This window comes from Anopheles nili, chromosome 3 (assembly GCF_943737925.1).
Source record: "Anopheles nili chromosome 3, idAnoNiliSN_F5_01, whole genome shotgun sequence".
Classification (NCBI taxonomy): domain Eukaryota; kingdom Metazoa; phylum Arthropoda; class Insecta; order Diptera; family Culicidae; genus Anopheles; species Anopheles nili.
This window is the reverse complement of record NC_071292.1, coordinates 45,242,013-45,268,805: the sequence shown is the minus strand read 5'-3', so window position 1 is coordinate 45,268,805 and position 26,793 is coordinate 45,242,013. Positions and strand designations below refer to the sequence as shown.

The window sequence follows — 26,793 nt, the reverse complement described above, 5'->3', positions numbered from 1 at the left end:
TGATTAGTGAGAACACTTCGGAAGCAGACAGAGGTCGGATCGGTTCAAGGAAGCCATAAGGATAGAAGGACGGAATCTGGTCCTCCTTCCTGTTGCTCCATGCACAGTCTTTGGTATTCTGGTATTGTTTTGGATGTCGGTCGACCTTGCGGGAATAATTGCCTTTCGTTTTCAATTTAGCACGCCGAGGTTCTCTCCTATAGTACCTCGGCACTGTCACTCCACACTTAACGAGTGTTGTCGTCTATTTAGGAGGCATGCGTGGCTTTTAGTTGATACAGTCCTTCCGTGCTGGCGTAGATTTATAAATAAAGTATATAGTCTATTTACAATCACATTTCATCTGCATTTGTTTCCGTTTCTGTCGTTGAGGTTTCGTTTCCGTTCCAATTCACTCCTGCACGGAATTTGTTACTCCGTATATGTACGATATACGGGGGAGTTTGGTTTTGCACGCTACACAAATAAAGGTTGATGACATTTTTACCCTAAACTCGTCCCTCGACACCTTGAGAGACGTTTCTCCAAGGCATTTCCCAAATTTTCTACCGAGTTTTCATGCATCGTAGACAAGGCTTTTTCAACGACGATGCGTGCTGTTGTCCCTGAGGGGAGGAACGGAGGCGTTTAAAACGCACTTTGCTTCCAGCGTCGTTTGAGGGGACACCAGTAGAGAGTAGTGGGATTTTTGGCCAAGCTTGCTTTCGCTTAGAAACCGAAATTGGTAAATAGTTGCTGCTTAAATACCTCCTCGCTTTCCTCCTCGAGCCTCTGAACGGTGACGGTGTTGAGCAGGTTGAACACGATTGCGAAAATCGTGCAAGCCGCATACACTCCGAGTGCAACCCACCAGAGCAGTTGTTCGTGCAACTTTTGCTCAAAGTTCTTCAACACCAGCAGGCCGATAGTAAGTCCTGCTAGTGCTCCGGTGAGATGCGCCACGTACGAAACTGATGGCGCCCCGCTGGCTGGTTCCACCGCATACCGGGAGTATATCGCAAATCCAACGTCACAGGATGCTAATGTTTGTGAAAATAAAGCAAGAATATAATAAGCAAACAAATGAAAAAAAAATCGAAACAAAGCAGTACACTTTGATAACAAAAGAAAAGTTTGTATGTTGCAGGCACTGATTTGACGATAATGCGCAAACATAAAAAGAGATTATTATGAAGATTCACTTACCGAAAAGAAATATCGCTAGTAATCGGAGAACACCATATTGCATGTTGCGGTAGTTCAACATGACATTTGCTAGATGCGCTGCAAGAAGAGCATATACACCCCCGCTGGCACCTACAAGATACACCTCTGGGTCGAACACACTGGTACCTTTACGGACACAAAAAAAAAATAAATAAAGAATAAAGCAATTGATAAGCTTTTTTGAAAAACAACTGCGAGTTATTTTTCAATTTTCTGTTGGAATATCACTTACCTAACGATCCTGCCAGGACTCCTGCTAGATATACACAACCTATTCTTGCTGATCCGTGTACCATCTCTAATGGTAACCCAACAAGCAGTTGTATAATAAGATTAAACCCTAGATGGAACCATCTGTATCAAGGAGGAAACAATAAACATAATTTATCAGTTTTTCGCAAATTTTTACATCATTCATAGCAATCTTTTCTCGAGGTGATAATTAATTTTTATTTCTTTCTACACAACACTTACCCTGCATGAAGGACCATATAAAACAGGAATCGCCATACCTCCTGTCGCTTGTCTGGTCGATAGATGAACATCGAATCGATCGGAACCGGTCCGGCCGGATCCGCTGGGCCAAGCGTCAATGAGTGGTAGACAAAGAATCCGAGCTGCAAAATACAAAAAAAGGGAAATATTGTAGATCCTCAGATGGGAATAGACAGCACAGGATATATAAAAAAAAACTTTCACATCATTAGAAGGTGATCATTATAGAGCAAACATTTCAATTCAACATACGTGCTGACGTACGTTTCCGAAAGCGCCGCAAAACAGGTAACTGAATCTTGGAGCGGAAATTCGAGGAAGTAATGCTGGCTAAATTTAGCTTTGCATTCATACGTACATCAGATAAACAACGGAAATCGAAACTGGCAGAAAATAGAACCTCCAGCCTCAGCCACAGGAGCATACGTTACGACATTCCGACAAACCGCTGCAACGTAATGATTGTGTGCGGTGGATTTGCAACATTGATCGCACGATCACTTCAAATAGTAATCCGGAAAATCGATCGCAAAACCAGACGCCCTCTGTTTGTAATCCAAAAGAAATCCAAACAACACCCCTACGTTCGTTCATAAACAACACGCTGCGAGTTTATCAATGAAATTCTTTCAATTTGAGCATCTGCGATCTAAACAAGGATACGCTCGATCGCGAGATTCTGCTTGGGGGATTCTAGCAGTTTAACCTTATATTTAAGCCACTTTCTCACGATCTACACCATCAACATTCGCTCCTGGCATTTATTTATAAAATAGGGACGTCCAACGACACGCGCTCGTATGTCGGCATCCAAGGACATTCCCGACATGAAGAAGAAAAGCACTTTTGGGATCATAACTCATATTAGAACTGTCATAAATCATTTCTCTTTTTCCCACAATGATGTTGTTTCATGCTGTCGGTTTTCTCGCTTCTAATGGTTGCGGTGTAAGTGATTTCACTTATATCTTCTTTCATTTTGAGAAAGCTACCGACAGGAGCAAAGAAGCTGTCAGAAGCAAGGACATTTTTGACACCTTTTGTACTGGTTCAGCTCTCACTTAGTTTTTTTTTTATAAAACGATATTATTTCTTCCGATCCGACATAACTTTCAGCTATGGTGTATACTATATTTGCGGAATTCTGGCACAGCATTTGCCCGATTACCAATTTGCTTAACGCAGATTATTGTTATCAAATGAAATTGTTTCTCGTTGCTGTTCAGTCCAACATTGTTGTGTAAACTTGATCAGATTCCACGAGAGTGCATCGAATCTTCCTGGTTCATGCCAAAGTGATTTATGGAGTTTCACGAGGTGCAAACGGATACGGAAGCTGTACAATAACCCTCATACGAGAGAGATTAGTTTGATCGGGTCTGAAAGGCTCGGATTATTAATAAAATCAATACGCTTCTCGCCAGAATTATTTGCTCATCTAGCTCATTATCGGTGCATTAGCAGCATTCTTCCATTCGAACTGGGCGGCCAAGGCACACCAGAAGAGACCATGCTGGTCGTGAGACTGGATCACTTAAGCAATTTTAACTTTCGATTCGGAGCTCCAGATCGTCGAATAGAACAGAACACAGTAATTGTTTCCAGTGCGGCATCTTCAATCACCAACAGGAACATTATTTCGGTGTTGGAAATAACTACTGATAGAGAGCATTCGACGGTAGTTTCAGCTAATCGTGAATACCGTTGTCTCGACTCGCTGGCACCACATCATCCCGTCCATGGAGGCGCCATCTGCCTCGTTCTTGGTACATAAGGCGAAAAGAAAGAGAACGAGCGATCGAGAGAAAAGCGTAACGGACAGAGAAATATGTGGAAATAATGAGTTCTTTTCCGCATTATACACCAGAAAACTGCGTAGCCGAAATCAAAACAGCAATCATCGATTAATACGTATATATTACAGATTCATTGCCACAAATTGTTAACACTTGCGAGTTCGGCGCAGGGCGCATAAAGCTACCAGAGGTGCAGATGAAGCATCATCCATCTGAAACCTGTAGCTTTCGATTTGTTTTATCAGGGTGTACACACTCCCAAATGCTCTGAAAATGCTCCATTTCGTAGCCGCACATTGAAAAGAAAATTAAAGCCATACAGCAATCGCTGTTTGAGCGACAGGTGGCAAAAAAGGAAGCAAGCCAAAGTTAACAATCCAGTCTCGGTAAAACAATTGAAGCAAACGTATCGTATGTCTAACACTGGTGAACGTTTGTGCAGGTGCTTATGTTTTGATTTTATTAACGAATCGCAATTCGGTCGATGAGGTCCATTCTCGTTTTATTTTGGTTCCTCTGTTTCATGTACTATGCTTTACTTCGTTTGCTTTTTTTAACCGTTGGCTGAGTTATTAATCCATACGGAACTAATTGCCATCCTCTGCGACGTATGATTCCCACAGGCGTGGTAAAAATATTGTTTCTAATTCACTCGAAACACTTCACCGTTACAATTGGCCATGCTTCTTTTTCACATGAACCAAATCCACAAAGTGAAAAGTATCTTGGGTAGCACATCAGAACAGACGATGTAGATCTATTTGTTACGGTTCACATCTTCGTTTGTCTATTCGAAGTTTGATGGGAAGAGAGTTTTTAGACATCTTTGCGTTATAACAAAACTACTAACTTTTCCATGTTGTTAAACATCATCGAATGTCCGCAAAATATGATAAAGCAGACAAACCATATACGAAATCGATGAAAATTATAGTAATATATGAATACAAATTGATTGAACTAAACTTACAAAACGACATTTTAAACGACATTTGGCATGACGGTTTATTTGCAACAAAGTTGTAACAAGTAGTGGCAACAAAGTGTTATTTCTTTAGCAATCTCCGGTATATACATGTACCGTCCTTCGCAAACGCTCATCGTATGTTTCATCAACAATCAATCACCAAATCAAGCAAGAACAATATTTGCTCATGAACAATAATCATTTCTGCTCAACTCCAATGAGCCGTAAAAAAAAGAACCCGACACGGCGGCGTTTGTGGTCGCGTGCTCATCATTATTTGATTGATGCAAGTGCAACTGCCACAAGCAGGTCTCTGTTCGAATCAAGCTGATCGATGATTGGTAAGTCACGATTTCTCGTTTATCCTACCTACTTATCCCTTTTTTTACTGCCAGATTAAGAGCAGACAACGTACCTTACTTTACCAAAGCAAAACTCAAAGCACTGACTGAGCAGAAGGATCAAGAAAACATCACATGGCTCTTCATGAAACACTAAACTTAACGCAAAGCATCCATCGAAAAAAAAACACACACACAGCTGGCAGCAAAGCCAAAAGCATATAAACCGGAAGAGAGTCCCTTTATCCTTTACATCCTCATTCGGTTTGCCAGCAGGTGCGGTTATAAAACCCATAACCCATGCGCCTCTGCGATGACCACAAACAGATCAGCTGGTTCAACTGTTGAAAAAAAAAACGAACACACCGGAACGCACTCTTACTGATGGTGAGTCACAGCGAATAGCAGCCTTGCCCGGTTTTCTCGTTCTCTTTCCGTTTCTTTCCGCTCATCCCAACGCAGTTCCGGTGCGTTTATGTTTCCTAAACTCTAAAAAACTCTATTGGAATTTGTACGTGCCGTGCGGTGCACAGGAAGTGCACATACCACCAACACGCAGCTGAACTTCTGCACCCTTGATGCGATGAATCGTGCAACGATGTTGATCAGTATGCATCAACAACACCCGAAAAGAAAAGTAAAACAGAATAGAAGAAAAGAGTGACAACATCCGCTTCCGTGTAATCACGTCATATGATCAAGTGGGAGATCTCCAAGAACTCATGACGATCGATCGTCAGTACTTCATGAAACTAGATAAGGTGGTGTGTGATGGTGTTTTCACGTGTGATTTATGAAAATAAGGAACTATTTTATTAATATTTTTATTGAATGCAAGTATTCATTGTTCATGGAATACGAAGTATAATTGTTTTTTTTTTCTATGGTATTTAACCATTTTAAGTAATTTTATTTCAGTTTAAAATACGAACTTTTGGCTGGCTTTACTTTCTTTCCACTCGCACACAGGATTACTATTAAAAATTACACATAACCCACTCTTCCCGGAGAGTGCAGAGGAACGATTTCTCTCATGAATAGAAGTTATTGTTGATTTTAATGTTAATTTAGGTCCAGAGTCAAGAACGACTTTGATCTGCAAATGTTTCATTCCCAACAAGAACGTGAGAAAATCAAACAACATTGTTGTCACATCTTAACCTCGAAACACTCTGTGTAGTGACTGATATTATCATTGCTGCTACTTACAAGTTTGTTACATCTCTATCAGTTCATTCAAGTCCCATCTTTGTGCAATTTTGTGTACTTCAACTGAATACTCTTTTCCTATTCTCATCGAAAATGTCCAACCAATCACCCATCATTATTCAAAAGTAAACAATTCGATCAATCGTTTTATAGACATAGAAGAGAATGTTAGTGGTACTGATGAACGAAAGATTACATCGATTGTTTAAGCGACAAACCCCTTTCCATTTCTTCGGCTTCAATTTGCATCGATTGGATTCAACAATGCTCTCGAACAACGTTACCCACCCAAAGATGGTTATACAGTTAGCAGAATTTGTTTGCAGACTTCGACCTTTGCGCCTACGTGCTTTAACGTAATAACGATGGCAGAAGTGAGAACATTCCTAATGAAATCTAATGAAATCTAACATAAATAAGCAAAAATGATACATACCTCAACAATTGTAACTAATATCACAAATAACGGAGGTGGACAGCATGAGTAATTGTCTGCATAATACTTCCGATCCCGCTCCTCGGGGAGCACTTCCATTGCAATTACGTGCACCATCCTAGAGAAGGAAAAGATAGAGAAACGAATTAAAATACAAATCCCATACAAAACACCAAAACCATGCAAGAGCAGCGTCAAATCCTATCGGATCCTATCGTTGCAATGGTTGTGAAGCAAAAAGTCAAACATGAAAATGAAGATCCGAATCACAGATGATCAGTCAAATTAACATAATTCAATCTTGGGATGAGATCAAATTAATGCAACGCTATGCGCATGTCAACTATTTTATATTGCATTCGAACTTACCTGCGGAATAATGGTGGATTTTCAAATAACAGATGAAAATCGTTCTCAGAACAAACCTCTCGATCGCGATGATGCACTGCACATTTGAAGCTACGCGAACGCTTGCCGCTCATCTAAAAACAAAATAAAAACAGACAATATGTTATACAATCGTTCACTTATTTTGTTCAAAAATAACAATAAAAAAATTTTTTGTTCATTACAAGTCGTTTTAATTATGGATCAATAAATATAGCATAAGTTTCAGCAACTATCAAAGGATAACAAAACGATATTTTTTAAACGGAAAAATAAAATGTCTCTATTGGGGCAGTCAATACTAGAAATAGACCACATCTCATTAAAATTAGAAGAAAATATGTACATTATAGCAATACATATATTTTCATACCAACGATCTGCAAGATATATACTCCAATCATTAGAGCAAATACAATCATTGTATAACATTCAAATAAAATTGAAGATATTTGCAATGATATAAAAATAATTTCGTATGTTTTTATATCGTTGCAAATATCTTCAATACATTGTAAAATGTTTAAATTTACGCAAGGTTAAGTGTAATGTAGGATAAAAAAGGCGCATTAGTTAAACAAAATGTATACTTCGCTTTGTTAAGTTGTAGTAAGTCACTTTGGGAACGCATTGCACTAACTATATAGCGCTTAGTGCAAATGACCCGACGGCTTTAAATATTTACATGATTTTCATCAATATCCACCTCACACGCGCCGTTCAGCACACGACTGTTGAAAGACCTGTTCGAACGCACCTTCACTCCACGTCATCGAGTAACAGGTAAAACATCCCGCCAGCAAATACAAGATAACACCAGACGATACACTTACTATTGAATCTGTTTCCTATCTTCATTCGACAGCCGACACGCGTTTCTGTGGCCAATTCAAGAGCTGCCCCAGAACAGTTTATTTTCATTACGAGCTATTATTAACTACCGCAATCGCCAGGCATGTAAACATTGACTATAATTGGACCTGTGGTTAGTAATCGACAGGCATTTTCACACTTCATAATTCTAACAGTCGTTGGATGGTTGGTGCGTTTACGCTCGAGATCAAGTGAAATAGTTAAATACACTTCTCGGGGTCTCGCGTCCGGGCAAGGATCACCAAAACCGAAGCAAGTGCACAAGAAGTGAGGAGAATAGGTATACGGATATGAATATACGGCTACTTCAGATGTTACACAACAGCTACTTCAAAGATGGTCCGTTTCACATCCCAAACTCATTACGTAGGAGTGATGCAACGTTTTTTTTTATGTTCGCTAGTGTGCGCGGTAAACACATAATCGGATCCATTTTGTATCCAAATCTAGAATACTGGAGGATTAATACGGATTAATATCAGTTTCAAGTACCAGTTGTTTTGCAGTTATTTATTCTTAACAGTTCAAACGTTTTTTTATCGTATTTTAATTTGAAGAGAAGCCTTTTCCACAAGGGGAGCATAAAATTCATGTCAGTAAAATGAATTAATGTCGCACATTACATCGCACAGTGGGGTATTAACCGCACCATGAACTCTTTTAGTTTCTGCCTATTTCCGAAGCACGATATAATTTACCTATCTGTTTCACTAGGGTAAAGTCATTTCCGATTCTGACAAAGTACCGCTTACCAGGTGCCTGCCTACGAGTCTTTAGCTGCCCGCGCCTTTTAGGGTGAACCGTTGCAAGATGATGATGATGCATTCGTCGGAAAAGAGGGGTAAAGATTCACAAGCGATAGAGGGAATGACGGAAGGGCCACAATTTTGACCAATTATTGCCTCAACCTACTCCACGCAACCCATTTAATGCGCACAGGTCAATGAGGGTGGGAAATTCACACAAAACTCCTCCAAAGGAAAGCCGCTAACGCCAAAACTCAATATTTGACCTACAGTCATGCCGTCCCTGTCAGACATGGAAATGAGTTCGAATGTAGAACAGGAAATCGGCATTTTTTTTCGAATACACACACGCTCGTGATTTTATCTAGAGCAAACACACCTTCTTCCTTCTGCTGATATGCTACGATGCATCGGGAGTGTTTGAAGCTCACAGGTTTAGATTGCGGGCGGTTGTTTCGATTGATCGTTATAATACATGCACGCATTATATATAAACACAGTAGCTACACAGTAGTTCATTTTACTTTTGATAACAGTTTGTATTCTTTCAACAAAAACTAATAATACATTGTATGTACAAACACACAAAAAAACACAGCAAACCTAATAAGTAAAATTAGCGTTGAGTGTTTCTTAGATCATAGCATTTTAGAACGCTGCAATGATTGTTTTTAACTATTTATTACTTTTAAAAAATTAAATCCATAGATTTGACATACAAGAAAAATAGTCATGGTTTATAAAAAAAGCTTCATAAACGTGGTATTCAGAATACTGTCTATCGTACACACATTCTTTTGTGAAACTAACTGTTTTATGCTTAATGATTATTCTTGTCAGCGTACGTGTAACCGAACAGTTCCACTCCATCTAATTATCCATTGATATGTTGTGCTCGAAAAGGCAAAAACTCCCAAATTTACACCAGAAATAATGATTGTGAAATTTTCAAAAGCACCTGCAGCCTTCTATATCTAACACAAATTACAAAAATATCTTGAACGTTCATCCAACCATTTTGTTTCATGTGTCCCCATGTCCAAGTGCAAAAAAAATACACAGCCGTTCAATGGATCTTCGGGGCGTTCGATGTATGCACTCCCTAACATAATCAACATTCCTTTTAGACATTTCATTTTTTGATATCAAACGGCACCTGCGGAACCTGTAGGAAAATTGATAGAAATATGCATATGTTGCATACTTTTCAAAGAAGCTAGCACCTGCCATAAAACAACTTTTGAAACATGTTTGAATGTTTGAATTTTAGAATAAACCATCATTAATTTCAAACAAATTTTGTATGCCTCAATTGCTGTATGAAATTACAGAAATTTTGTCATGTTAAGAATTTGGTTTGGCCTGGTTGCTTAATTAACACTTTCCTTAGTGTGGCAGTTCCCTGGACCATCCTTCTTCACGAAATCATCGAGAGAACTTGAGCAATTTTGGCGTATTTTCACCGTTCATTTCAAGGAGCGTTATACGACACACGACCACCTACCTTCTTATCAACTGGGAAGGCGGAATAAGCAAGAAAATAGCATAAAGATTCGGCCAGCAGCAGCTGCTGGGTAGAAAATCAGGTTTTTCTCTTCATCACCAATCCTTGTGTGGCTGCGTGCGCCAAACATAAACATTCCAACAGCTCCTTCGGCACGCTCACGGGCCGCTTTCTTACATCATCATTACCTCCACCGACCATCATCATCATCAGCGTGATCGAAGTAGTCATCGTGTCTCTCGTTCTTTCAGTTAAACTGGTTCGTTTGAGAAATGGGAATCACCTGGTGGTCTCGCGATTCGCGATCTCGTGCCATTTGCTCGCACACGCTACCCCATCGAACATGCAGATGTAACCCGAGGAAGGCATCTGGCAACAATTCACTCTTCTCATTACTGAGCATACTCATTTCGTTCGCGACATGATGGAAACTCGTATTTTAATCGCGTGGCGATACACGGTGAAAAATTTTGCGCCAGTGGATAAAAGGGCAATTTAAAAACTGTTGCTGTTGAAATCGGAATTAATCAAAAATGTAGCGTTCTGAAAGCTAAATCCTTCAAAAATCAAACACAATAAGCTAAGGAAAAGTTTCTATCATTTCATAAATTAGTTACATTTTACGTAGATCAGCTTAGATAACAGCTGTGATGAAACATTCATTATTTGCTCTATCCTTTCAAATATATACCGATGATTTAAATTGATTGTCAGCTTCATATTACAATTATGAAATTGTCATTAAAATAATCACCACATAAAATACTTTTTAAACAATGCAAACGGAAAAACTTAAAAGCAAAGCTTCACGTTCATAATTTTACGAGCATTAATTTCATTATGCATTGTAGCATGGAACTCAGCTAAGCGCACCATAAATCTGCATCAAATCAAATATAATAATATCATAATTGGAACAACACGATGTTAAATTTCACGGAAATTTAACATAAATTTATTATAACAAGTAAAAAGTTACGCACCAAAACTCTTCATTTCGCAAAATTGAGCACATTGGCAGAGCTCTAGCTAGCACAAAGCAACAATAATCCGAACCCTTGCTAATACAATATTGCATGGGTCGAATGGAACAGTGATTCATTCGCGCTGAATGCGATCATCCGCCCTCGAACAGCTTACGTTCGAATTATGTAGGCCACTCCAATATATATATTTATTACCAATCCTTTCGTTTCATCTTCCTCGGTTATTTGCAAAGTATGATTCTTCGCAGTATACTATGACTTCCCACGCGTTCTGTGATCGTTTATTTATTCATGTCTCGCAGGCGTCTAGGCCCACGTGTAATCGGTTCTAAAACACCGGAAGAGGTAGGCCAGATCCATACGACCTGCCATGTAACCGCTAACGAATACAGTACACAGGCGAATTGTAACCAGACGAGCCATGAGAAAACCGAAAGAGAACGTCAACTTCAAAACACACAGGAGGTGTATATTCCAATTGCTCCTTTCTATTATTAAGCATTGTACCTTCATCGGATTCTGTGCGTTTTAATGTATTTCCCGTGTAAAAAAAAATGCATACAAGGTTGCTGACCGAATAAACTAGACATCATTAGTGGATGCATAAATTAAAAATGGAAATTTATCAACCACCTCAATACTAGTGTTCATCATGATAGGTGCGCAATTAAAGCTCGCCCTTTGCATCGCGTCGAGTCGCTCCTAACTAAAAGCAACAGTAAAATGCATCTCTCACAAAACAATGCGCGAAGCAAGTGGAGCGCATCCATTCGGGAGATTTCAGCGATTAAAGCTTATACATTAATTCCAGCCAGCTTTGCGAACAGTTGGAAAGAGAAGCAGCATCAATGAAAAATCCGTCATGCTGCATACATACTACGGAAAACATGAAAAGCATATTCAGTTAAATCACAAAAGCATCAGCAACAAACTTTCACAAATGGACACTACTGTGGGAAATGCAGTCCAACGAAATCCTTCAGCTCTAATCTGCTATTTTATTTTTCGTTGGATTGTTTTAGCAAACAATGTGCTGTTGTTATTTTTTTTTATTTTATGTTCCCAAGCGCAGTAAGCGCTCATTTTGGAAATTTCTTCGCAAGCAGCAAGCAAGTGAAAATTCCGCAACCTATTGGCTGCTACGTGGAGGAAGTGACGAGCGCACACGGTCGCTTCTGGGCCACGCATCCGCAACCAACCGCATCAATCAGCGCACAAGCACAAAGCCTGACTCGTGCGAAAGGGGCATTGCTATGATGTGTTCCGTTTTTTTGTTAATGAACATAAAGCACGTTTTGTGTTTATTTTTGCTGCTACAGTTAGTCTACCATTCCTCCAGCTCTTGTCTCAATATGTGTCCACGGCTCTAATTCTCTTTCGCTCTTGTGTTTTATATATATATACTATCGTCTAAAAGAGAATTCAATCAAAATGAATCAGAGCGCAAAATAGTAGGGTAAAAGCGCGGTCAATGATTTCGCACCTTCACATCCACCCTAGTTGTAGATGAATAAACAATAATCAACACATACCTACGCAAACTCACTAAACAACACCGTCTTGGCAGCTTAAACTCATTAACATTTTACTCTTTAAAAGCCGTTTAACATACAAAGACTATACACCACCGAAACGACAGAGGAGAGAGTGCTTTGGATGTGGAGTAAACCGTGTAAGATTCAAGTTCTACAAACATACAAACACACTTCCTGCACATTAAATTGGTTAATCTGAAGGTCGAGTAAACCTCAACGAAGGAAAATGCACTACCGCATAGTATGATTACCGTAAGCAGCCAATTCTGCCCAACGAAGAATAAAAACTTGCTCGATGATCATTACTTGAAGAAACCTGCTTGAAAATTTTACGCGCAGTTACTTTGACCAAACCTCACATCGAGCTTAAAAGGAGTCATAAAAACGGCACTACACCTACCCACGAGTGTCTAGCTCTGAGGAACTTGAGAACAAGATTTCATTCATACCCAGCTTCACTGCACTCTCCACAGCAAACGCCTCTTTTATTAGCGCTGGTCAAATACGCGTTGGCTGGCCACGCGTTGTTCGGCTCCATGATCATGATTGAAAGGTCGAATTGAGAGTCAGCCTGCAGTCAGAGGGACCTCACACCCTCCCAATAGAATGGGCGCTGAAAATGGGCGTGATTAAATACTCCCGCTTTCCTCGAGAACGGTGGTCTTCCACCTTCACCATAGCCTCACCACGACGGTAGAATGCACGCAATCGAACGCGAGACCTGAAGCTGAAAGTCTTAATTGTGATCCAACCTTTTCTTCGTCGCTTTTTTCATTTGTTCTTACGAGAGAAGCGAATTGATGAACAGGCAGCTATCGACGAAGATCCCGCCGGCTTAAGGGATCGAATGTCAGCTCGAGTTGGTGGAATCCCAAAGAGGAAGATAGCGCCAGGCTATCTATCGACCATACAAGGGGAATGAGTAGCGGATTGAAGCGGTCATTCAAAGAAAGCGAAAACCAAACCATAGAAGCTACGAGTTTTCGCTTCTTAATTCACGCTTATTCACGAGGGAACTCCTCAGGGCGCCACACACAAAAGACGTGTTTTACGATCTGCAAGATTTCTACTTCTCCTCTCAGTGGATCTACGCTAGACTTGTCCATTACAGTAGGCCAAGGACGAGGGTTTTCCCCGACGGCCTTTGCACGAATCAAAGCTGGCCATGACTCACGTTGAGCACGTGCTTTAACCAACCGGTTGTGTTTCGTAACGATCTTCTGCGTGACACTACCATCGATATATCGACACTGATAACTGATGAATCTACTGATTTTTTTGTCAATTCAATCGATCGCATGCAAAACTACACTTTCTCTCGAAATAACATTCGCTCTGACGTGACTCACAAATCGATTCTGAAACGCTGTGTCACTTAGCGGAATTCGATCGTAAGCATCGAGAAACCCAGTGACGCAATGAGATTCCCAATCGTGTACTAACATGTTGAATCAGTGCGTCATTTTCAGACACCTGTACGTGAAACTACATGTACTTTGTAGAAACATTTGCGATCCGTCTGAAAGACGCCAGTCGGTAAGGTGCGAACATGATAAGAATAAAGGTATGCTCCTCCAATGGTACTTGCATCCAATACACACCCACTCTTTTCCCACCGATAAACGATTTTGGGGACGGCACTTTACGATTGCTCACAAATGGTTGCCCTGTGTGTTGCTGATGCAATCGTTATCGGAGATGTCTGCCGCCATAAAGAAAAAAAATATCTGAACAATGACTAATCTACTTCAGATTTGTTCAAGCGTTTGGCATGGTAATGATTCATTTCACCAACTATTTTAGCAAAGATTGACTGTGATTAATGACAGTGCAATTTCACAATCATAAGAAATACTAACGCCGAAAGACTAATACAAGAGTTATATTAGAATTGAACCACTTTTCTGGCCGCATATAATCTGGTTGCCACGTTAAATTCTCCCCGAACAAACCAGATAAAATATGCTTACATGTACAATGCGCTTCTTACGCTGGAAGATCATCACACGTTGCACACCTACGTGAAACAGTTACAGTTTTTCCACATAGCGAATAGAAAAACAAATGGCTGTTCGGAAAAGTTCACGTGGGAAATCGCCTTCTGCAACTATTCATACTGGTTTCCCTACTACTTCCACACTGGGTTTAATTGAAAAAAAAATTATTTTTCCCTTTCCACTGCCTTTTTTCACCCCTACAATGCACTGCATACAGGTACATTGCACTCCTTCAGATCTTCACTCACACATCGTCGAGCACCTTTTTGATCATATCTTGTGAACCGCATGCATAAGCCCACCGACACATACATATTGTGCAACGAACCGGAACCAGACTACTCGTGTGGGAGCTAACACTTTTCGTTTGTCCAGCCCTGGGTGCGCGTTGAATTGTTTCCTGGTCTCGTTTGCTTTATCTTTCCGTGCGAGTACATACTGTGTGTGTTCCTTTTTTCTTTGCAACTAGATTTGGCAACCTTGGCGGCGATGATAGAAACACGTAAGACAAACTCTCCGTGTCCATTCTTATGGGGGAAGTGCAAACTGCGTTACGATGAGCTCTAGTTTATTCCAATAAAAATCAAACGATATAACTTGAAAAATATGGCACAAACAAGTCATAAACTTGAGCTGAATAACGCAGTACATTTGCAAAGAATATATCATGAATTCTGACACGAGAAAGTAGCATTGGTTACCCAGAAAAATTCTTACTTATCAAGTCAAGTATCTTTTGTTTGTCTGTGCACAATTTGATCCACTCTAGGCTCACAATGGCCTTAAAACATTGAACAATCATGCAGAAACAATGACGAGCATTTATAGCCTGCCTTAGCCACAAATAAAAGAAAAGTAATATTGCAATTTAGTATCACTTTCAGCATAAGATCCTAATAGGTGTAATACGAACGAAGCATTACCGAGATACACAAACAAACGAATCAGGAAAATCAAGCAAACATGCCGAACTTTTCGATAGTTCTTCCTGATAGTAATAAATTATTTCAAAACTCCATAACTGCTCTTTATCGAATGACTTAACTTACCGAACATTGTCAGTAAATGAGGATGTCGTAAAAGAGCTCAGTCTTCGTGAGACAACTTTTTTCCTCCGTCGATTTGGATTTTGTTATCGTGCTGAACTATTATTATATTTACTTTGCTTCCTGAAGCAAATAGTCGTCTTCACGTAGCGCTAATCTTCTTGCACCAATTTTGCACATATCACAGCGCTTCTTACGAAATACAGCAAAAGGGTTGCAACAAAATTTCACTCAATTTCACCATCAAGAAACTCGCCTAGCCTATATGCGATAAAGGCACGGGGTTCACTATATTTTATTACATCATATAACCTTTCTTGAATGCACTTAGTTGAATTTTTTCGTCACAGACACTTTATCGAACTTCGGTGATACACACAAATTGTGAAAATAATTTTACTTCGATTTTAAGCACTAGGAACAACGTATAGGCATGGTTATTTGCGTATCGTAACACAAAATAGAAGCCAATTGAGGAATTATCTAGAAAAACTGAAGGAAAAAAGGCCGCACCACCTTAAACCTAGCAAGCACACCAAGAACTGCACGATATATGGACTCTGCTGCCATGTGCTTCCTTTCTCGATTTGTCGTATTTCCTTTTTATTCCTGGCACACACGAATTACTTTTTGCTGTCGCTGTAGCTACCGGGGCAATTACTTTCCCACCAACACTAGCCAGCGGTTCACGGACTCCAAATGCTGCAGCTGTGTATGCGTTTCGTCGCCGGTGTAGCTCCTTTATTATTCCTCTTGGTTATTTCTTTCGCTTTGCACAACACACTTTTGTCAAACGACCTGATGGCTTTCGAATTATCGTTCCAGAAAATTGTGTACCATCGCTTCTTTATTTGGCTTAAGCTCCCGCCGCCACACAGCACATTCCACGATTTCGACTATTCAATTCCAACGAGCTGTTACCCAACAGCGCCTGTTGTCGAGCGCTGCGGATTCACGGTAATGAAAACAATCGTTTCGCAGGACCTTGCGTCCACGTGCTTCTTTTCATCCGGCTCAGACGTACGGAACAACACACACTAGCAAACTTTCAAACGCCGCCAACGTTTCGCTTACCGCACGTAGAAACTCTGCGCTCGTCTGGAATGTCTGGTCTTTTGCACGGTGACCGACGGATCTTTGCCTAGCTTCACTTGATCGAAATCGAATTTCTTTCCAAAGCGCACACGCCACTCGTTGCCGGCAGGATCGCTTGTATGATTGGCAGACTGAGGAAGTACGTGCAAGCTGGCCGTGTTCGAGCTCAAGCATGCGATCGTCTCGACGCACCCGCTTCCGTCGATGTCTGGCGATGTCTGGAAAAAAACTGTCGAATTTGTTTGCACCAAGTCAGGAGCGAACTTCGAGCGTCAGACGGCAGGCATTTCGAGAGAGAGCGCGCAGTGAGCTGAGAGAGCTGAAAACCTGCACCAGCGAGAGAAGCTAGACTCAAGAGTTCATCCAAAGGGAGTTCATTCCGGTTGGCTCGTCCAGCTGGTTCCGAAGGGGAATCATTTTGGATGCTAACTGTGTGTTCACGCGTCATCTGGTCCCGCGGTTGTTTTCTCGCTTCTGTTCCGATTTTGTTATGCTCCGGTATGAGCTGCCATGTGCGTTATGCGGAGAATCGCTCCGGACATCATAGGGCGCAACATAACTCCACCCACCGCAGATTGTCTTTGGCGGGAAAATCACGATCGATGTTGGATACGGTTCATCCGAAGCAGCTAATGACATAAGAAATCCTCGATCGTGTGTTCTGATCAATCGACGCCTCTACTGAGAGCGCCCTTTTTTGTATGCAGGCTCGAGTAATTATGATTTAAAATCATTTGATGAAAAAAGCTATTGTTATTAACCAGCGGATTTTATGACATGTTTCCTTAAACAATTTCCGCTTAGTTTAACTACACTTTCTAGGATTACTTAACTTTTTAGATGGGATATGCTTTTGGTCTAAGCAACAAAACATATTTTAATGCAAATCCTCGGCATAGATTTTATATAAAAATCTCTTCTTTTGCTCGGGTCCGACATGTTTGTTATGGATATTTTCACGTGTATTCGATCATAATTGATCGCGTTCAAAGATCAACATGTTTCTTCATCCGATAAGGAAGGAACTCTTTTCCATTCCCAGAAGGACAGTCCGTGTGCCAGAACTACTGGAAACAAGCCCCGTTGATCCTCGCTCTTGTGCGTGACCGTTACTGATAGACATATTAGCATTCTTACTGCAATCGTCCGTAACTTATCCTTAGCGCAGATCCTTCTGCACATTGCAACAACGCCAAACACTTGGATCACCCAAGTTCCAAGCTTCAAAAGGAAAGCGGTTTGAGAGCTCCTTAAAGCATAGGCAGGAACCCCTAACAAAAGTTGTTACAACATGCCCTACGTTGGCCATTGTGCCCATTGCGGATCAAGCCGGCAAAGAAGAAGAAAAGATCTTTGCCGCAAACCCAACCAACCATACTGCTAAATACGTGACCGGCTCGAATCATAAGGCACGAACGATGTCAACACAGGACGGGAATCAGTCGTATCCTTAAACAAACACGTCCCAGGAGGCTAATTGATTTACCTGCCCTACTGACCTGTGGGTGATCCCGTTTTCTTCTCTACCGCCTTTCTACTGTTCCTTTTTTTCTACTTTTCTTCCGCATGGAGGTCCTCAATTCCACGTAATTGCAGATGATGGAATGCTGGTTTTTTTTACACTGCACACCCTCTCGTAGGTGGTGTTTTTATTTCATTACTACCATCAAAAAGGATACATTCCTCTAAAGTCACCGCTCTGTTTATTGAAGATGTGTGAGGTAATCTGAAACCTTTGACATTTTTTTCAACATAGAAATGTTGTTCATCATAGATTGTTGTAAGACAGCCTAGTTGTCCGTAGGCACGTAATTTTTGGATAAAATGCAAAATTAAAACTTCATATTTCATGTCTCGTCTTCTGTCGGAAAATATTATTCATATCAACTTGGTACGGTAATCTTTTTTAAACAAGAATGTGGGTTTTGATCTTTTAAGCAATCCTAGCATGAATGCAGGGAGTTGCATGCCTTTCCGTATCGGAAAATAAGAAGAAATGTTTGTCGCAACATAAATAGCATGTGAAATAACTTATATGAGAACCTCATTTGTCCCAATGTTTGGGACGTGATGTTAACAAAAAGGAATAAGCTACTCATCATCGAGAAGTTGTAGCTTCAGATATGAAATCTGATTCCCTTCCCGTTACAGATGAATTACCAGTAAACAAGTGATACGTGCTTTGGCGCTTATAAAGTTTGTGGAATTTTCTTCTATATCTATGTGCGAGCGAATGGAGTGGATTCGAATGAAACTAAAAATAATAAATAATAAAATTTAAATATGAAATAAATTTCATAAAGAAAATACCACAGTTTAACTTACTTTAGCTCAGTATTTATTGAGACATTATAATATTCAATGAATATTTGGTTGTGAAATTTTGGAAAAAGCTTGACGTAAATTTCGCTTTAATTTTTTCATCACATATCCTTTTAGATCAGTAAGAATTTATTCTCAAGCAAGTGTGTGTTGAATATAGAACCAAAACCAGTATATGTTAATTTTGGTACAAAGTATTTCTAAAGATTGCTACCAATTTACAAAGCCGTACATAAGCAGTAAATTTTCCCATGAAAATTAAAACAATCCAAGTCATTCACCAACGTAAAGACAAGCGTCAATGTAGAAATATTACTACTTGATTGCCACGGTCGGTGATGCAGCAGTAATACCCAGTCAATCTTAGTTCGAGCTTCTTGCACCATTAGTTTCAATTACGCAGCATCACGGGCGACCCTGATTTTTCAATTCCCATGCAAGAGTTTGACTGTAATTGGTGCCTATTACCTTGCAACATCGAAAGTCCATATTTCCATCAGTTTCACATATCGCCAAAGCGAAACATTAATCTGCATAATTGAAACCCTGATTATTTGGCATTTTACGACCCTTTTGTAACTGAATTTTCTGAGGCATTCTAAGCGCTAGTACTAGAATACACAAAAATATATTAAACCCAATGAAACAATGCTGGTAGGAGTGACATAATAAATGAGAAATAAGTTGCACGGACAAGGTATCATTTGTCAAATCCCTTAACAACTTTCTTTTTAACGCTCTCTAACTTGAGAGTTTCAGTTGCGGAATATACATATTTGTGGATATTAAACTTTTTATAAAGAATTTTGATAAAAACACTGTCTTATTCTCGATAAGCTCAGCGCGATAAGCGAAAATATGGATATGCTTTGTAGAAAGCCACAGATTATGTATTCATCTTGTTGTTCAGAAGCTAAAAACGATGTATGGAAACAGTTTCGTTTTTATTTTACATTTATACATCCAAACTTCGTATGAACTGTACTTGTAGAAAAGTTCCTTCTCGATTTATTTATCAGATTTACATTTATCCTCCCAAAAATAATACCCTCATTTTCATTGCTCGATGACGTCGTAAAAACAGGAAACATTAAAAAAAATGGAATCGCCAATCCCAAAACATAAAAGATCTTTCAAAGTACCTCATACAAAGCATGCATAAAGTGCGGATGGTAAGAATAAGGTTTACATGAATAATGTGCCGAAATTCAACCAATCAACCTCGCGGTAGCAATGGAGGTTTCTTCGATTTCATCCGAATTAATTGACGAAGTCGTATATTAGCCATCAACACCAATAGTCCTCACCCACATGCCACCATCTTCCGAAAATCGTTCGCTCTCTTTTGCAGATAAGCATAAAATCACTCGCGGTCATACTTTGTGTTATGGAAACAATCGAAATATTGCGCTTGTTGCTTTAGTCCACTTTCAACATGATTTTCTTCATTTCGTTCGGCCGGTCGAACTTTGATCATGCCTTTATGCTATAACCAAGGCATCTTTATGGATTCAATCAGTTCGCCTTCGATGCTCATATCTTCATCGATCGCGCATTCGACCACCATCATTCGCTTCATAGCAGAAGCTATTCCGATGCTGGCAGGTCTAAGGTGGAAAGGTGGATGCTGCTTGCTCGAAAGGTGTACGAAATGTATAATGATGGGCATAAGTATGTAATAACATTTAATTGACCCGGCAACATTTGATTTCATTCAACAAATACTTTAAAGAACGTGCTTTGCAAGCTGCGTTATATTCGCCTCGCTTTTCCTGTAAATTTTGTTCACACCCCCTCCCATTCTAAATACCTTTCCGAGAGTTTGGATGTTGGTGAATGCGGAAGTTGCGTCTCAAGGAGAGATTCCTGCTTCCGCTTACTTGAGTTGATCAACGAGGAACTGACATTTTCCCACACTTCTGGGGCGTGATTTGTGCCAGATTTCCGTTTTCTTTCAGGTCTTACTGCTCTTCGCTGTTGTGTCGGCATTTTTTTTTCTCCGACAACCTTTTGTTACGGTCTTCTTGGGGGCTCGACGATTCTTGTCCGTTTGGCTCCTGGACCTTGAAAGCTTATTTACCCTGTATTGATTGATTTCGGGCTCCAATCAATCATGGTTTTTGCTAGACTGTGGAGCCGCCGACAGGAATTATCGCTCATGCGCCTTGGAATCATTATCGATCGTATTTCCATTTGTCCAGCTCACCCAATAGATTGGCCACTTGAGTTTGATCGTTATCTTTGGTTAACGCCGTCTTACACGTGAGCATTCACCAAGCAATCTTGCCTCAGCATCTGCTGCATTGCTACTTTGCATTTGTTGTTTGCCGACTGCCGCAGTGCCTGATTCGTCTGCTTCTATGCCTTTCTTTTGTTTATGTCATTGTTATTCTTTTCTATCCATCTGCTTTGATCCAGCTTTTCTCATAGGAGTGTGAGCATAAGACACCCACGATCATTAGCGGTTCCGTTGTATTGTGGAGGCAATGGAGAATAAACACAACCGAAAATAGGTAACTACACCGGAACGGCACTTGGCGGCGGAACCGCCGCTGGGTGTGGGAAATTTTGGGCCTTCCGAACGAAAAAAAAAAGGTTCCGATTTTTTTTTTCAGTATGGCATTTGAAACGACAATCATCTCAGTCGGCTCCATTATTTGATGTTTTGTTCCGTATCGAAAGGCCAAAAAGACCGCATTTTAAAGGGGTCAGCAAAATTAGTGTCTCTTCTTTCTATTGCCGAGTTTTGTTACTTTTGGATTCTAAAAGCGCAGCTAACTTAAAACACTGATTTTGAACTTCATTATTTTTTATGAAAGTACGCAAAGTCTAGTCGAAGTATTTTATATAAGCACTTATAAATAAAAATTCAATTTCAGATAATTGTTTAGTACATAATACTATCTAACAGGTCTGTATAAGACACATTAATTAAATTTCTTTCATGTTTCAGTATTTTTATTATGTTTTAGATTATTGTTGCTATAAAAAACGGTTTAATTTAGATTTATTAGACATTATTTTTGAATTTTTAGTATAAGTTGAGCAAGTAAATTACTATTGCCAAGCAGCATAGGTTTCTAAACACAAGAATAGACCCATACACTTACATAGCGTTGCTATTTCAAGCACTATATTGAATACGTATGTCTAATATATTGAGAATTTAAATTTATTTAAATTTTAATGGATTTTATATACTTTTTTATCTCATTATCATTGCAATATAATTTACTTAGGAAAGAAAAATCATGCGAGGTTAGAACGATTGATACGCGTGGTTGGTAGCCGGATCCACGCAGCAATATATACAGCCAGTAAATATTGGCGAAAATGATACATTCGCCAACATGAATTATGCAAAAAGCACTTTGTGCGCTGCATTTTCAAATGAAGTAAAGCAACTGGTTTGTGATTGTTGATATTAGATTGATCACAATGGAAAACTGGTTTTTCATTATTTTCTCGTGAAAGTTCTTGGAGAAATCACGAGACTCACAGATTCAAAAAAGATTGTTTTGTTAGAATGGTTTCGTATAGCATTCAATTATGTTGCCACAGTACAATAATTCTAAATGCGGCCTGACCGTCCTTAACTAAATAAATTATTAAATAAATAAAAACTTGTATGTATCCCTGCATTAAAAATACAACGATATGTTTGCCCAAATGACGCACAAATGATCCACTTTGATTAAAATTATGATATTAATATGCAGAATAACATGATGCACACTCTAAGTGCCTCGTCAAGTTACAGGTGGCTTCGCAAATCGAGCTTGCAAGGGTGATAAAGACAATAAAATATTTAACTCTTTTTGAACTAAATGTAGTTCCTGCGGATGATAGAAGGATATACGATTCCATGAAACGTAACGTTTACAAACAATACAAATTTGGTTAGTGAGATGTATGCCACTAACGATCTTTTTTTGTTGTTAAAGGAAGGATTCATTCCTAAGCCTGCAGCTGAAACTTTCATGCACGTGACCTCATCAATTTGGTTACGACGAGTAGCGGAAATATTTTATTGCTTTTCTCAAAAGTGTTAGCTCGTCTTATTTATGACCGGAAAAGCTGTTTCGAAATTTGTTTGATGTACGTGCCGCAATTCAAATCAGAACTGTATATGTTCGTGAACCATGTTCAACCAACGATCGAGAAGATACAGAGTATAATATGATACTCTCAAATGCTTTTAACCAATCAATAAGCTAAGTGATGGCTGACTAACGAAATCTATGTAAAATTTTCCAGCATTTTTACGAACATTGAATTGCTACGCCTGCTCATTTTTTATTTTTCCCAATAATAAATGTGGAAATTAAATGTAATATTATAATAATCTTCGTTACAAAAAAATCTTCGTTAAATATTTTACACAATTAATAAAGGCCCTCAAAAAGAGCTAGTCGTCAGAATGAAATAGTGAGTAATTCAAGAGTTCACATGTATTTAAATTTAACCGAACTGTGGCATGCTTTTCGTTGACATGTTTCTACTTTTGTTTCGATTGACTCGAATCTGTGCACTCACCAAACGTGTTAAAACGGTTTTTCAAGTTAAAACGGAAGCATCAATTGCTGCTTTGGGACTGGCGCTACCGAGAACAGATGCATCGCATAGTGTTCGAGAGCATCGTAAATGATCTGCACGTTCTCGGGTGAAAGAGCCTTCCTTTGCCATGGCCAGTCGAGCCCATCTGTTCGAAGCACGCATGCGCGGACACGTGCGGCCAAATGCGATCAGGTTACACGGGAAAAGGAAGCAGTTGGTCGGCAGAAACACAAATCGACTCATTACATCGACTTATGGCATCCCGCGGGCCGGTGCTCGTTCAAGCAAACGCCGAACAGCGGCACTAAACCATGTTATCAGGTTACGTATGATTCAAGAGAAATGTGATTACGAGATGCCGCCAACTGCTGCTTTGCAGAAGTGGTGAGGCTCCCCAAAAATGTCAATAAAATAATGATCGTTCCCCGTAGCAGCGACGTTGTGTATCAAAACAGGTGTTGACCAATTTATGGCGCTCTGTGAACTTTCTAATTTAGTATTACTGAACATGTGCTTATTTTTATCTGTTAGTTTTTGGTTTTATTTAACTTATGAATTGAAAATTGCAAAAAAGTTGGTTTAAAATGATTCAATCCACTTCTTGGCATGATTTTACATAAAAGATAAAACAAATTTTTAAATTAAGTAATTCTAGAGATAAAACCTAAAAAATATGTAATAAAGAATTACATTAAGAGAAACTAATGTATGTTTTATTGCGTTCTCTAAGGGAATATGGTCCATGAGACCAAGAGATATGAACATGATACCACGAGAAGAAATGATAATTTCTATTGCTTAGCACTCAAGAATGACTCGGAGACATCTAAATTAATTGATACATAATTCCGTCAGACATGTGCTGGCCGTGAACAATTTTCACGAAAATGACACTTCATTAATACATGTCAACTTTATTTTAACACTATGCCGTCTTATTATGGGTCTCTCAGAACCCAGTTCAAACGCGTGGCATGGAATAAGACAGCGAGACATAGTTAAAACCATAAGCCACCTTTGCGTCGTGAAAGCAAATCATATCCTAGAAAGTATATGAATTATACGTCACTATATGTTCAAAACCGAAATGCAGCAGCTGAGCGAGAAATTGGGCTTAAAAACCAGCTGCTCATTGCCAAGCTTCCAACGTTATTTCGAGCAATTCGGTCGAGATCCGATGCTTCCTTATTAACGCTCATTAACGCATAAACTAGTTGCCGAACAGGACATGCTGGAATCTCTCCATTAACAGTTAATTTTCTAATATTTCAAATAACTTCTTCTAGGCACGAAAGTACTTCATTTCTTGGTAAATTTTAACTCATTTATTTCTATGATTTATTGCTGTCTTCTTTTCGTCTACATAATAAGATTATGATGTACAATTAGAAGCAAATGTACTTTAATAATATGTAAAACAAAAATTTATATTTTTCACACAGAATTTATCCAATACAATTCAAAACTAATGATTGACATTCTATGAATTTGTAATGAGTCGTATTAAGATTTATGCAATCCTTGCTTTTTAATTTTAGGTTTTTGACATAAAATGGTTTTAGTTGCTACTATTTCCTGATGTTGCGCTAAATAAAGTAAATTTTGCTTTCATGGTCGTGTCATTTAAGTATGAGAAAAAATCATTTTTTTAATAACTTTTTATTCTGGTGACACCGGCGGTGTCCGTGACGGTCTGAAGAATAATAATGATGATGACATTTTGTTGTTTCTTTTTTTTTTTGATAGATTATCTAATGTCGGAGGAAACAAAGTTTTCTTTTCTTTTTTGTATGGTGACTAAGAAGTTTTTTCCTATCCTATTCGCTGGGGCGAGAGGGTGACATATTGGAAACGACATGCTAATGACCATTTGCGGTTGCCCTTGCTTTGTCTCTGACTTCTATTAAAGCGTTTTGAACACCCACGAGCTTACAGTATATCGTAAAGAATGATGCATAAAAGAACAATAATAACTGAATAGAATGAAGACACCACATTAATGGGTTTTTGATGGACTCCATGAGTCTGAGAGCGATATTCCTGAACCTATCCCAGTCAATAAAGATGTATACATTCGACATAAAAAAAACCATGAGATTAGAAAGTAGTTGATAAAAATTTTAGAGGTTTGAGAATTGTATTATACAATGAAAACCAAAACACATCTCAAAAGAAACTTTGTCTAAATTTCAATTGAAACTAAAACACTTCCATTTGAAGTGATTTATTTGCCTTAATTTCTTAAAATAATCTTGAAATGTATTTTTAGCATATTATTTAGTTTATACTTTTCGGAATTCATGCATTACGGTATAAAATGTATAATTAAAATCAAAAGATCGATGATTTGTTTCTTGAAAATTTAAATATGCCTTTACGTAGTTAAATTTTCAAAAACTAAAGTACAATAAAAATCACTTACCACGTTTACAAAGTCTTGAAAGGAGATGGACTCCACATTAGAGGTCTTTGCTTTTAGCACCCGATCGTACAATATGTCACGCTTGTTAGGTGGTACATTGGAAAGAAACTCTGGTGATTTGAGAGCTACAACAAACTCGTCCACGGGAATTTCGCCAAATCCTTCTGGATCGAACTGTAAAGAGGAAAGAGCAATAGCAATTCAAACCTCGGGTTGAAACGCCTGCAACGATAGGTATCAGGACCAGTTCTAGGAAACGAGCACGTACCGCATCGAACAATTGGCGCCATTTCTGAGGGTGGATGTAAAATTAAGAACGAAACATAAGTCAACGTGCTGAAGTGAATGTGGGTGGGATCTGTCTGGCAAGGTACAAGTGACGGCGACACTCACATCTCTCATAAGCTCGCGGCGAAGCTCCACCTCGTCGTACTCGGAGTTGAGATCGGTGTGGTCTGTTTCATAAACCGGTTCTCCGTCGCCGGACTGCGAGATTGTCCCGATGCTTCCGAGCGAACCGGCAATCGTCGAAATGTGCTCGATGTCGGCCAGTGTTTCTTGTTGACTATTGCTGGCTGCATCCAGCTTCCCACTGCCCTTATCAAACCCGGACCACATGACTCGTTGGTTTGCATGGATTGAAGCTTAGATAGAACTATGCATCATTCGAGATGTGGCCTGCGGCTGATTCAGAATATAAACATTCTGTACAATGTTGGTTCGATGTTGTTGTGTTAGTTGAAAATCATAAGAGTAGTCACAATTTGTTGCACCACAGATGATCATGCCTGTTGTCATCTACGTAACCCTTCTCTCTTATTGGTTTTTTTACTGTAGCCGGCCATCCAGAAAAGGGTCCACCATTTAGACAAA

At 39.4% G+C, this 26,793-nt stretch overlaps 1 protein-coding gene across 1 annotated transcript; it reads right to left on the bottom strand.

The window, feature by feature from the left end:
- Window positions 1–708: 708 nt before the first annotated feature.
- LOC128722958 (protein rhomboid) lies at window positions 709–26,538 on the bottom strand. Its single transcript, XM_053816653.1, has 9 exons — window positions 26,314–26,538; window positions 26,189–26,212; window positions 25,921–26,094; window positions 6,820–6,932; window positions 6,451–6,568; window positions 1,681–1,823; window positions 1,439–1,560; window positions 1,186–1,332; window positions 709–1,019 (listed from the first exon to the last, which is right to left on the bottom strand). The coding sequence occupies exons 1-9, from the start codon at window positions 26,536–26,538 to the stop codon at window positions 709–711; spliced, it is 1,377 nt and encodes a 458-aa protein (XP_053672628.1).
- Between the last annotated feature and the right edge of the window lie 255 nt (window positions 26,539–26,793).

Coding starts and splice junctions, on each gene's coding strand:
- LOC128722958 (XM_053816653.1), bottom strand. CDS start 26,538: ATGTGGTCCGGGTTTGATAAGGGCAGTGGGAAGCTGGATGCAGCCAGC. Junction 6,933..25,920: donor TTCAAGACTTTGTAAACGTG/GTAAGTGATTTT, acceptor TTTTGTTTTTAG/ATGAGCGGCAAGCGTTCGCG. Junction 1,333..1,438: donor AGTCCTGGCAGGATCGTTAG/GTAAGTGATATT, acceptor GTGTCCGTAAAG/GTACCAGTGTGTTCGACCCA.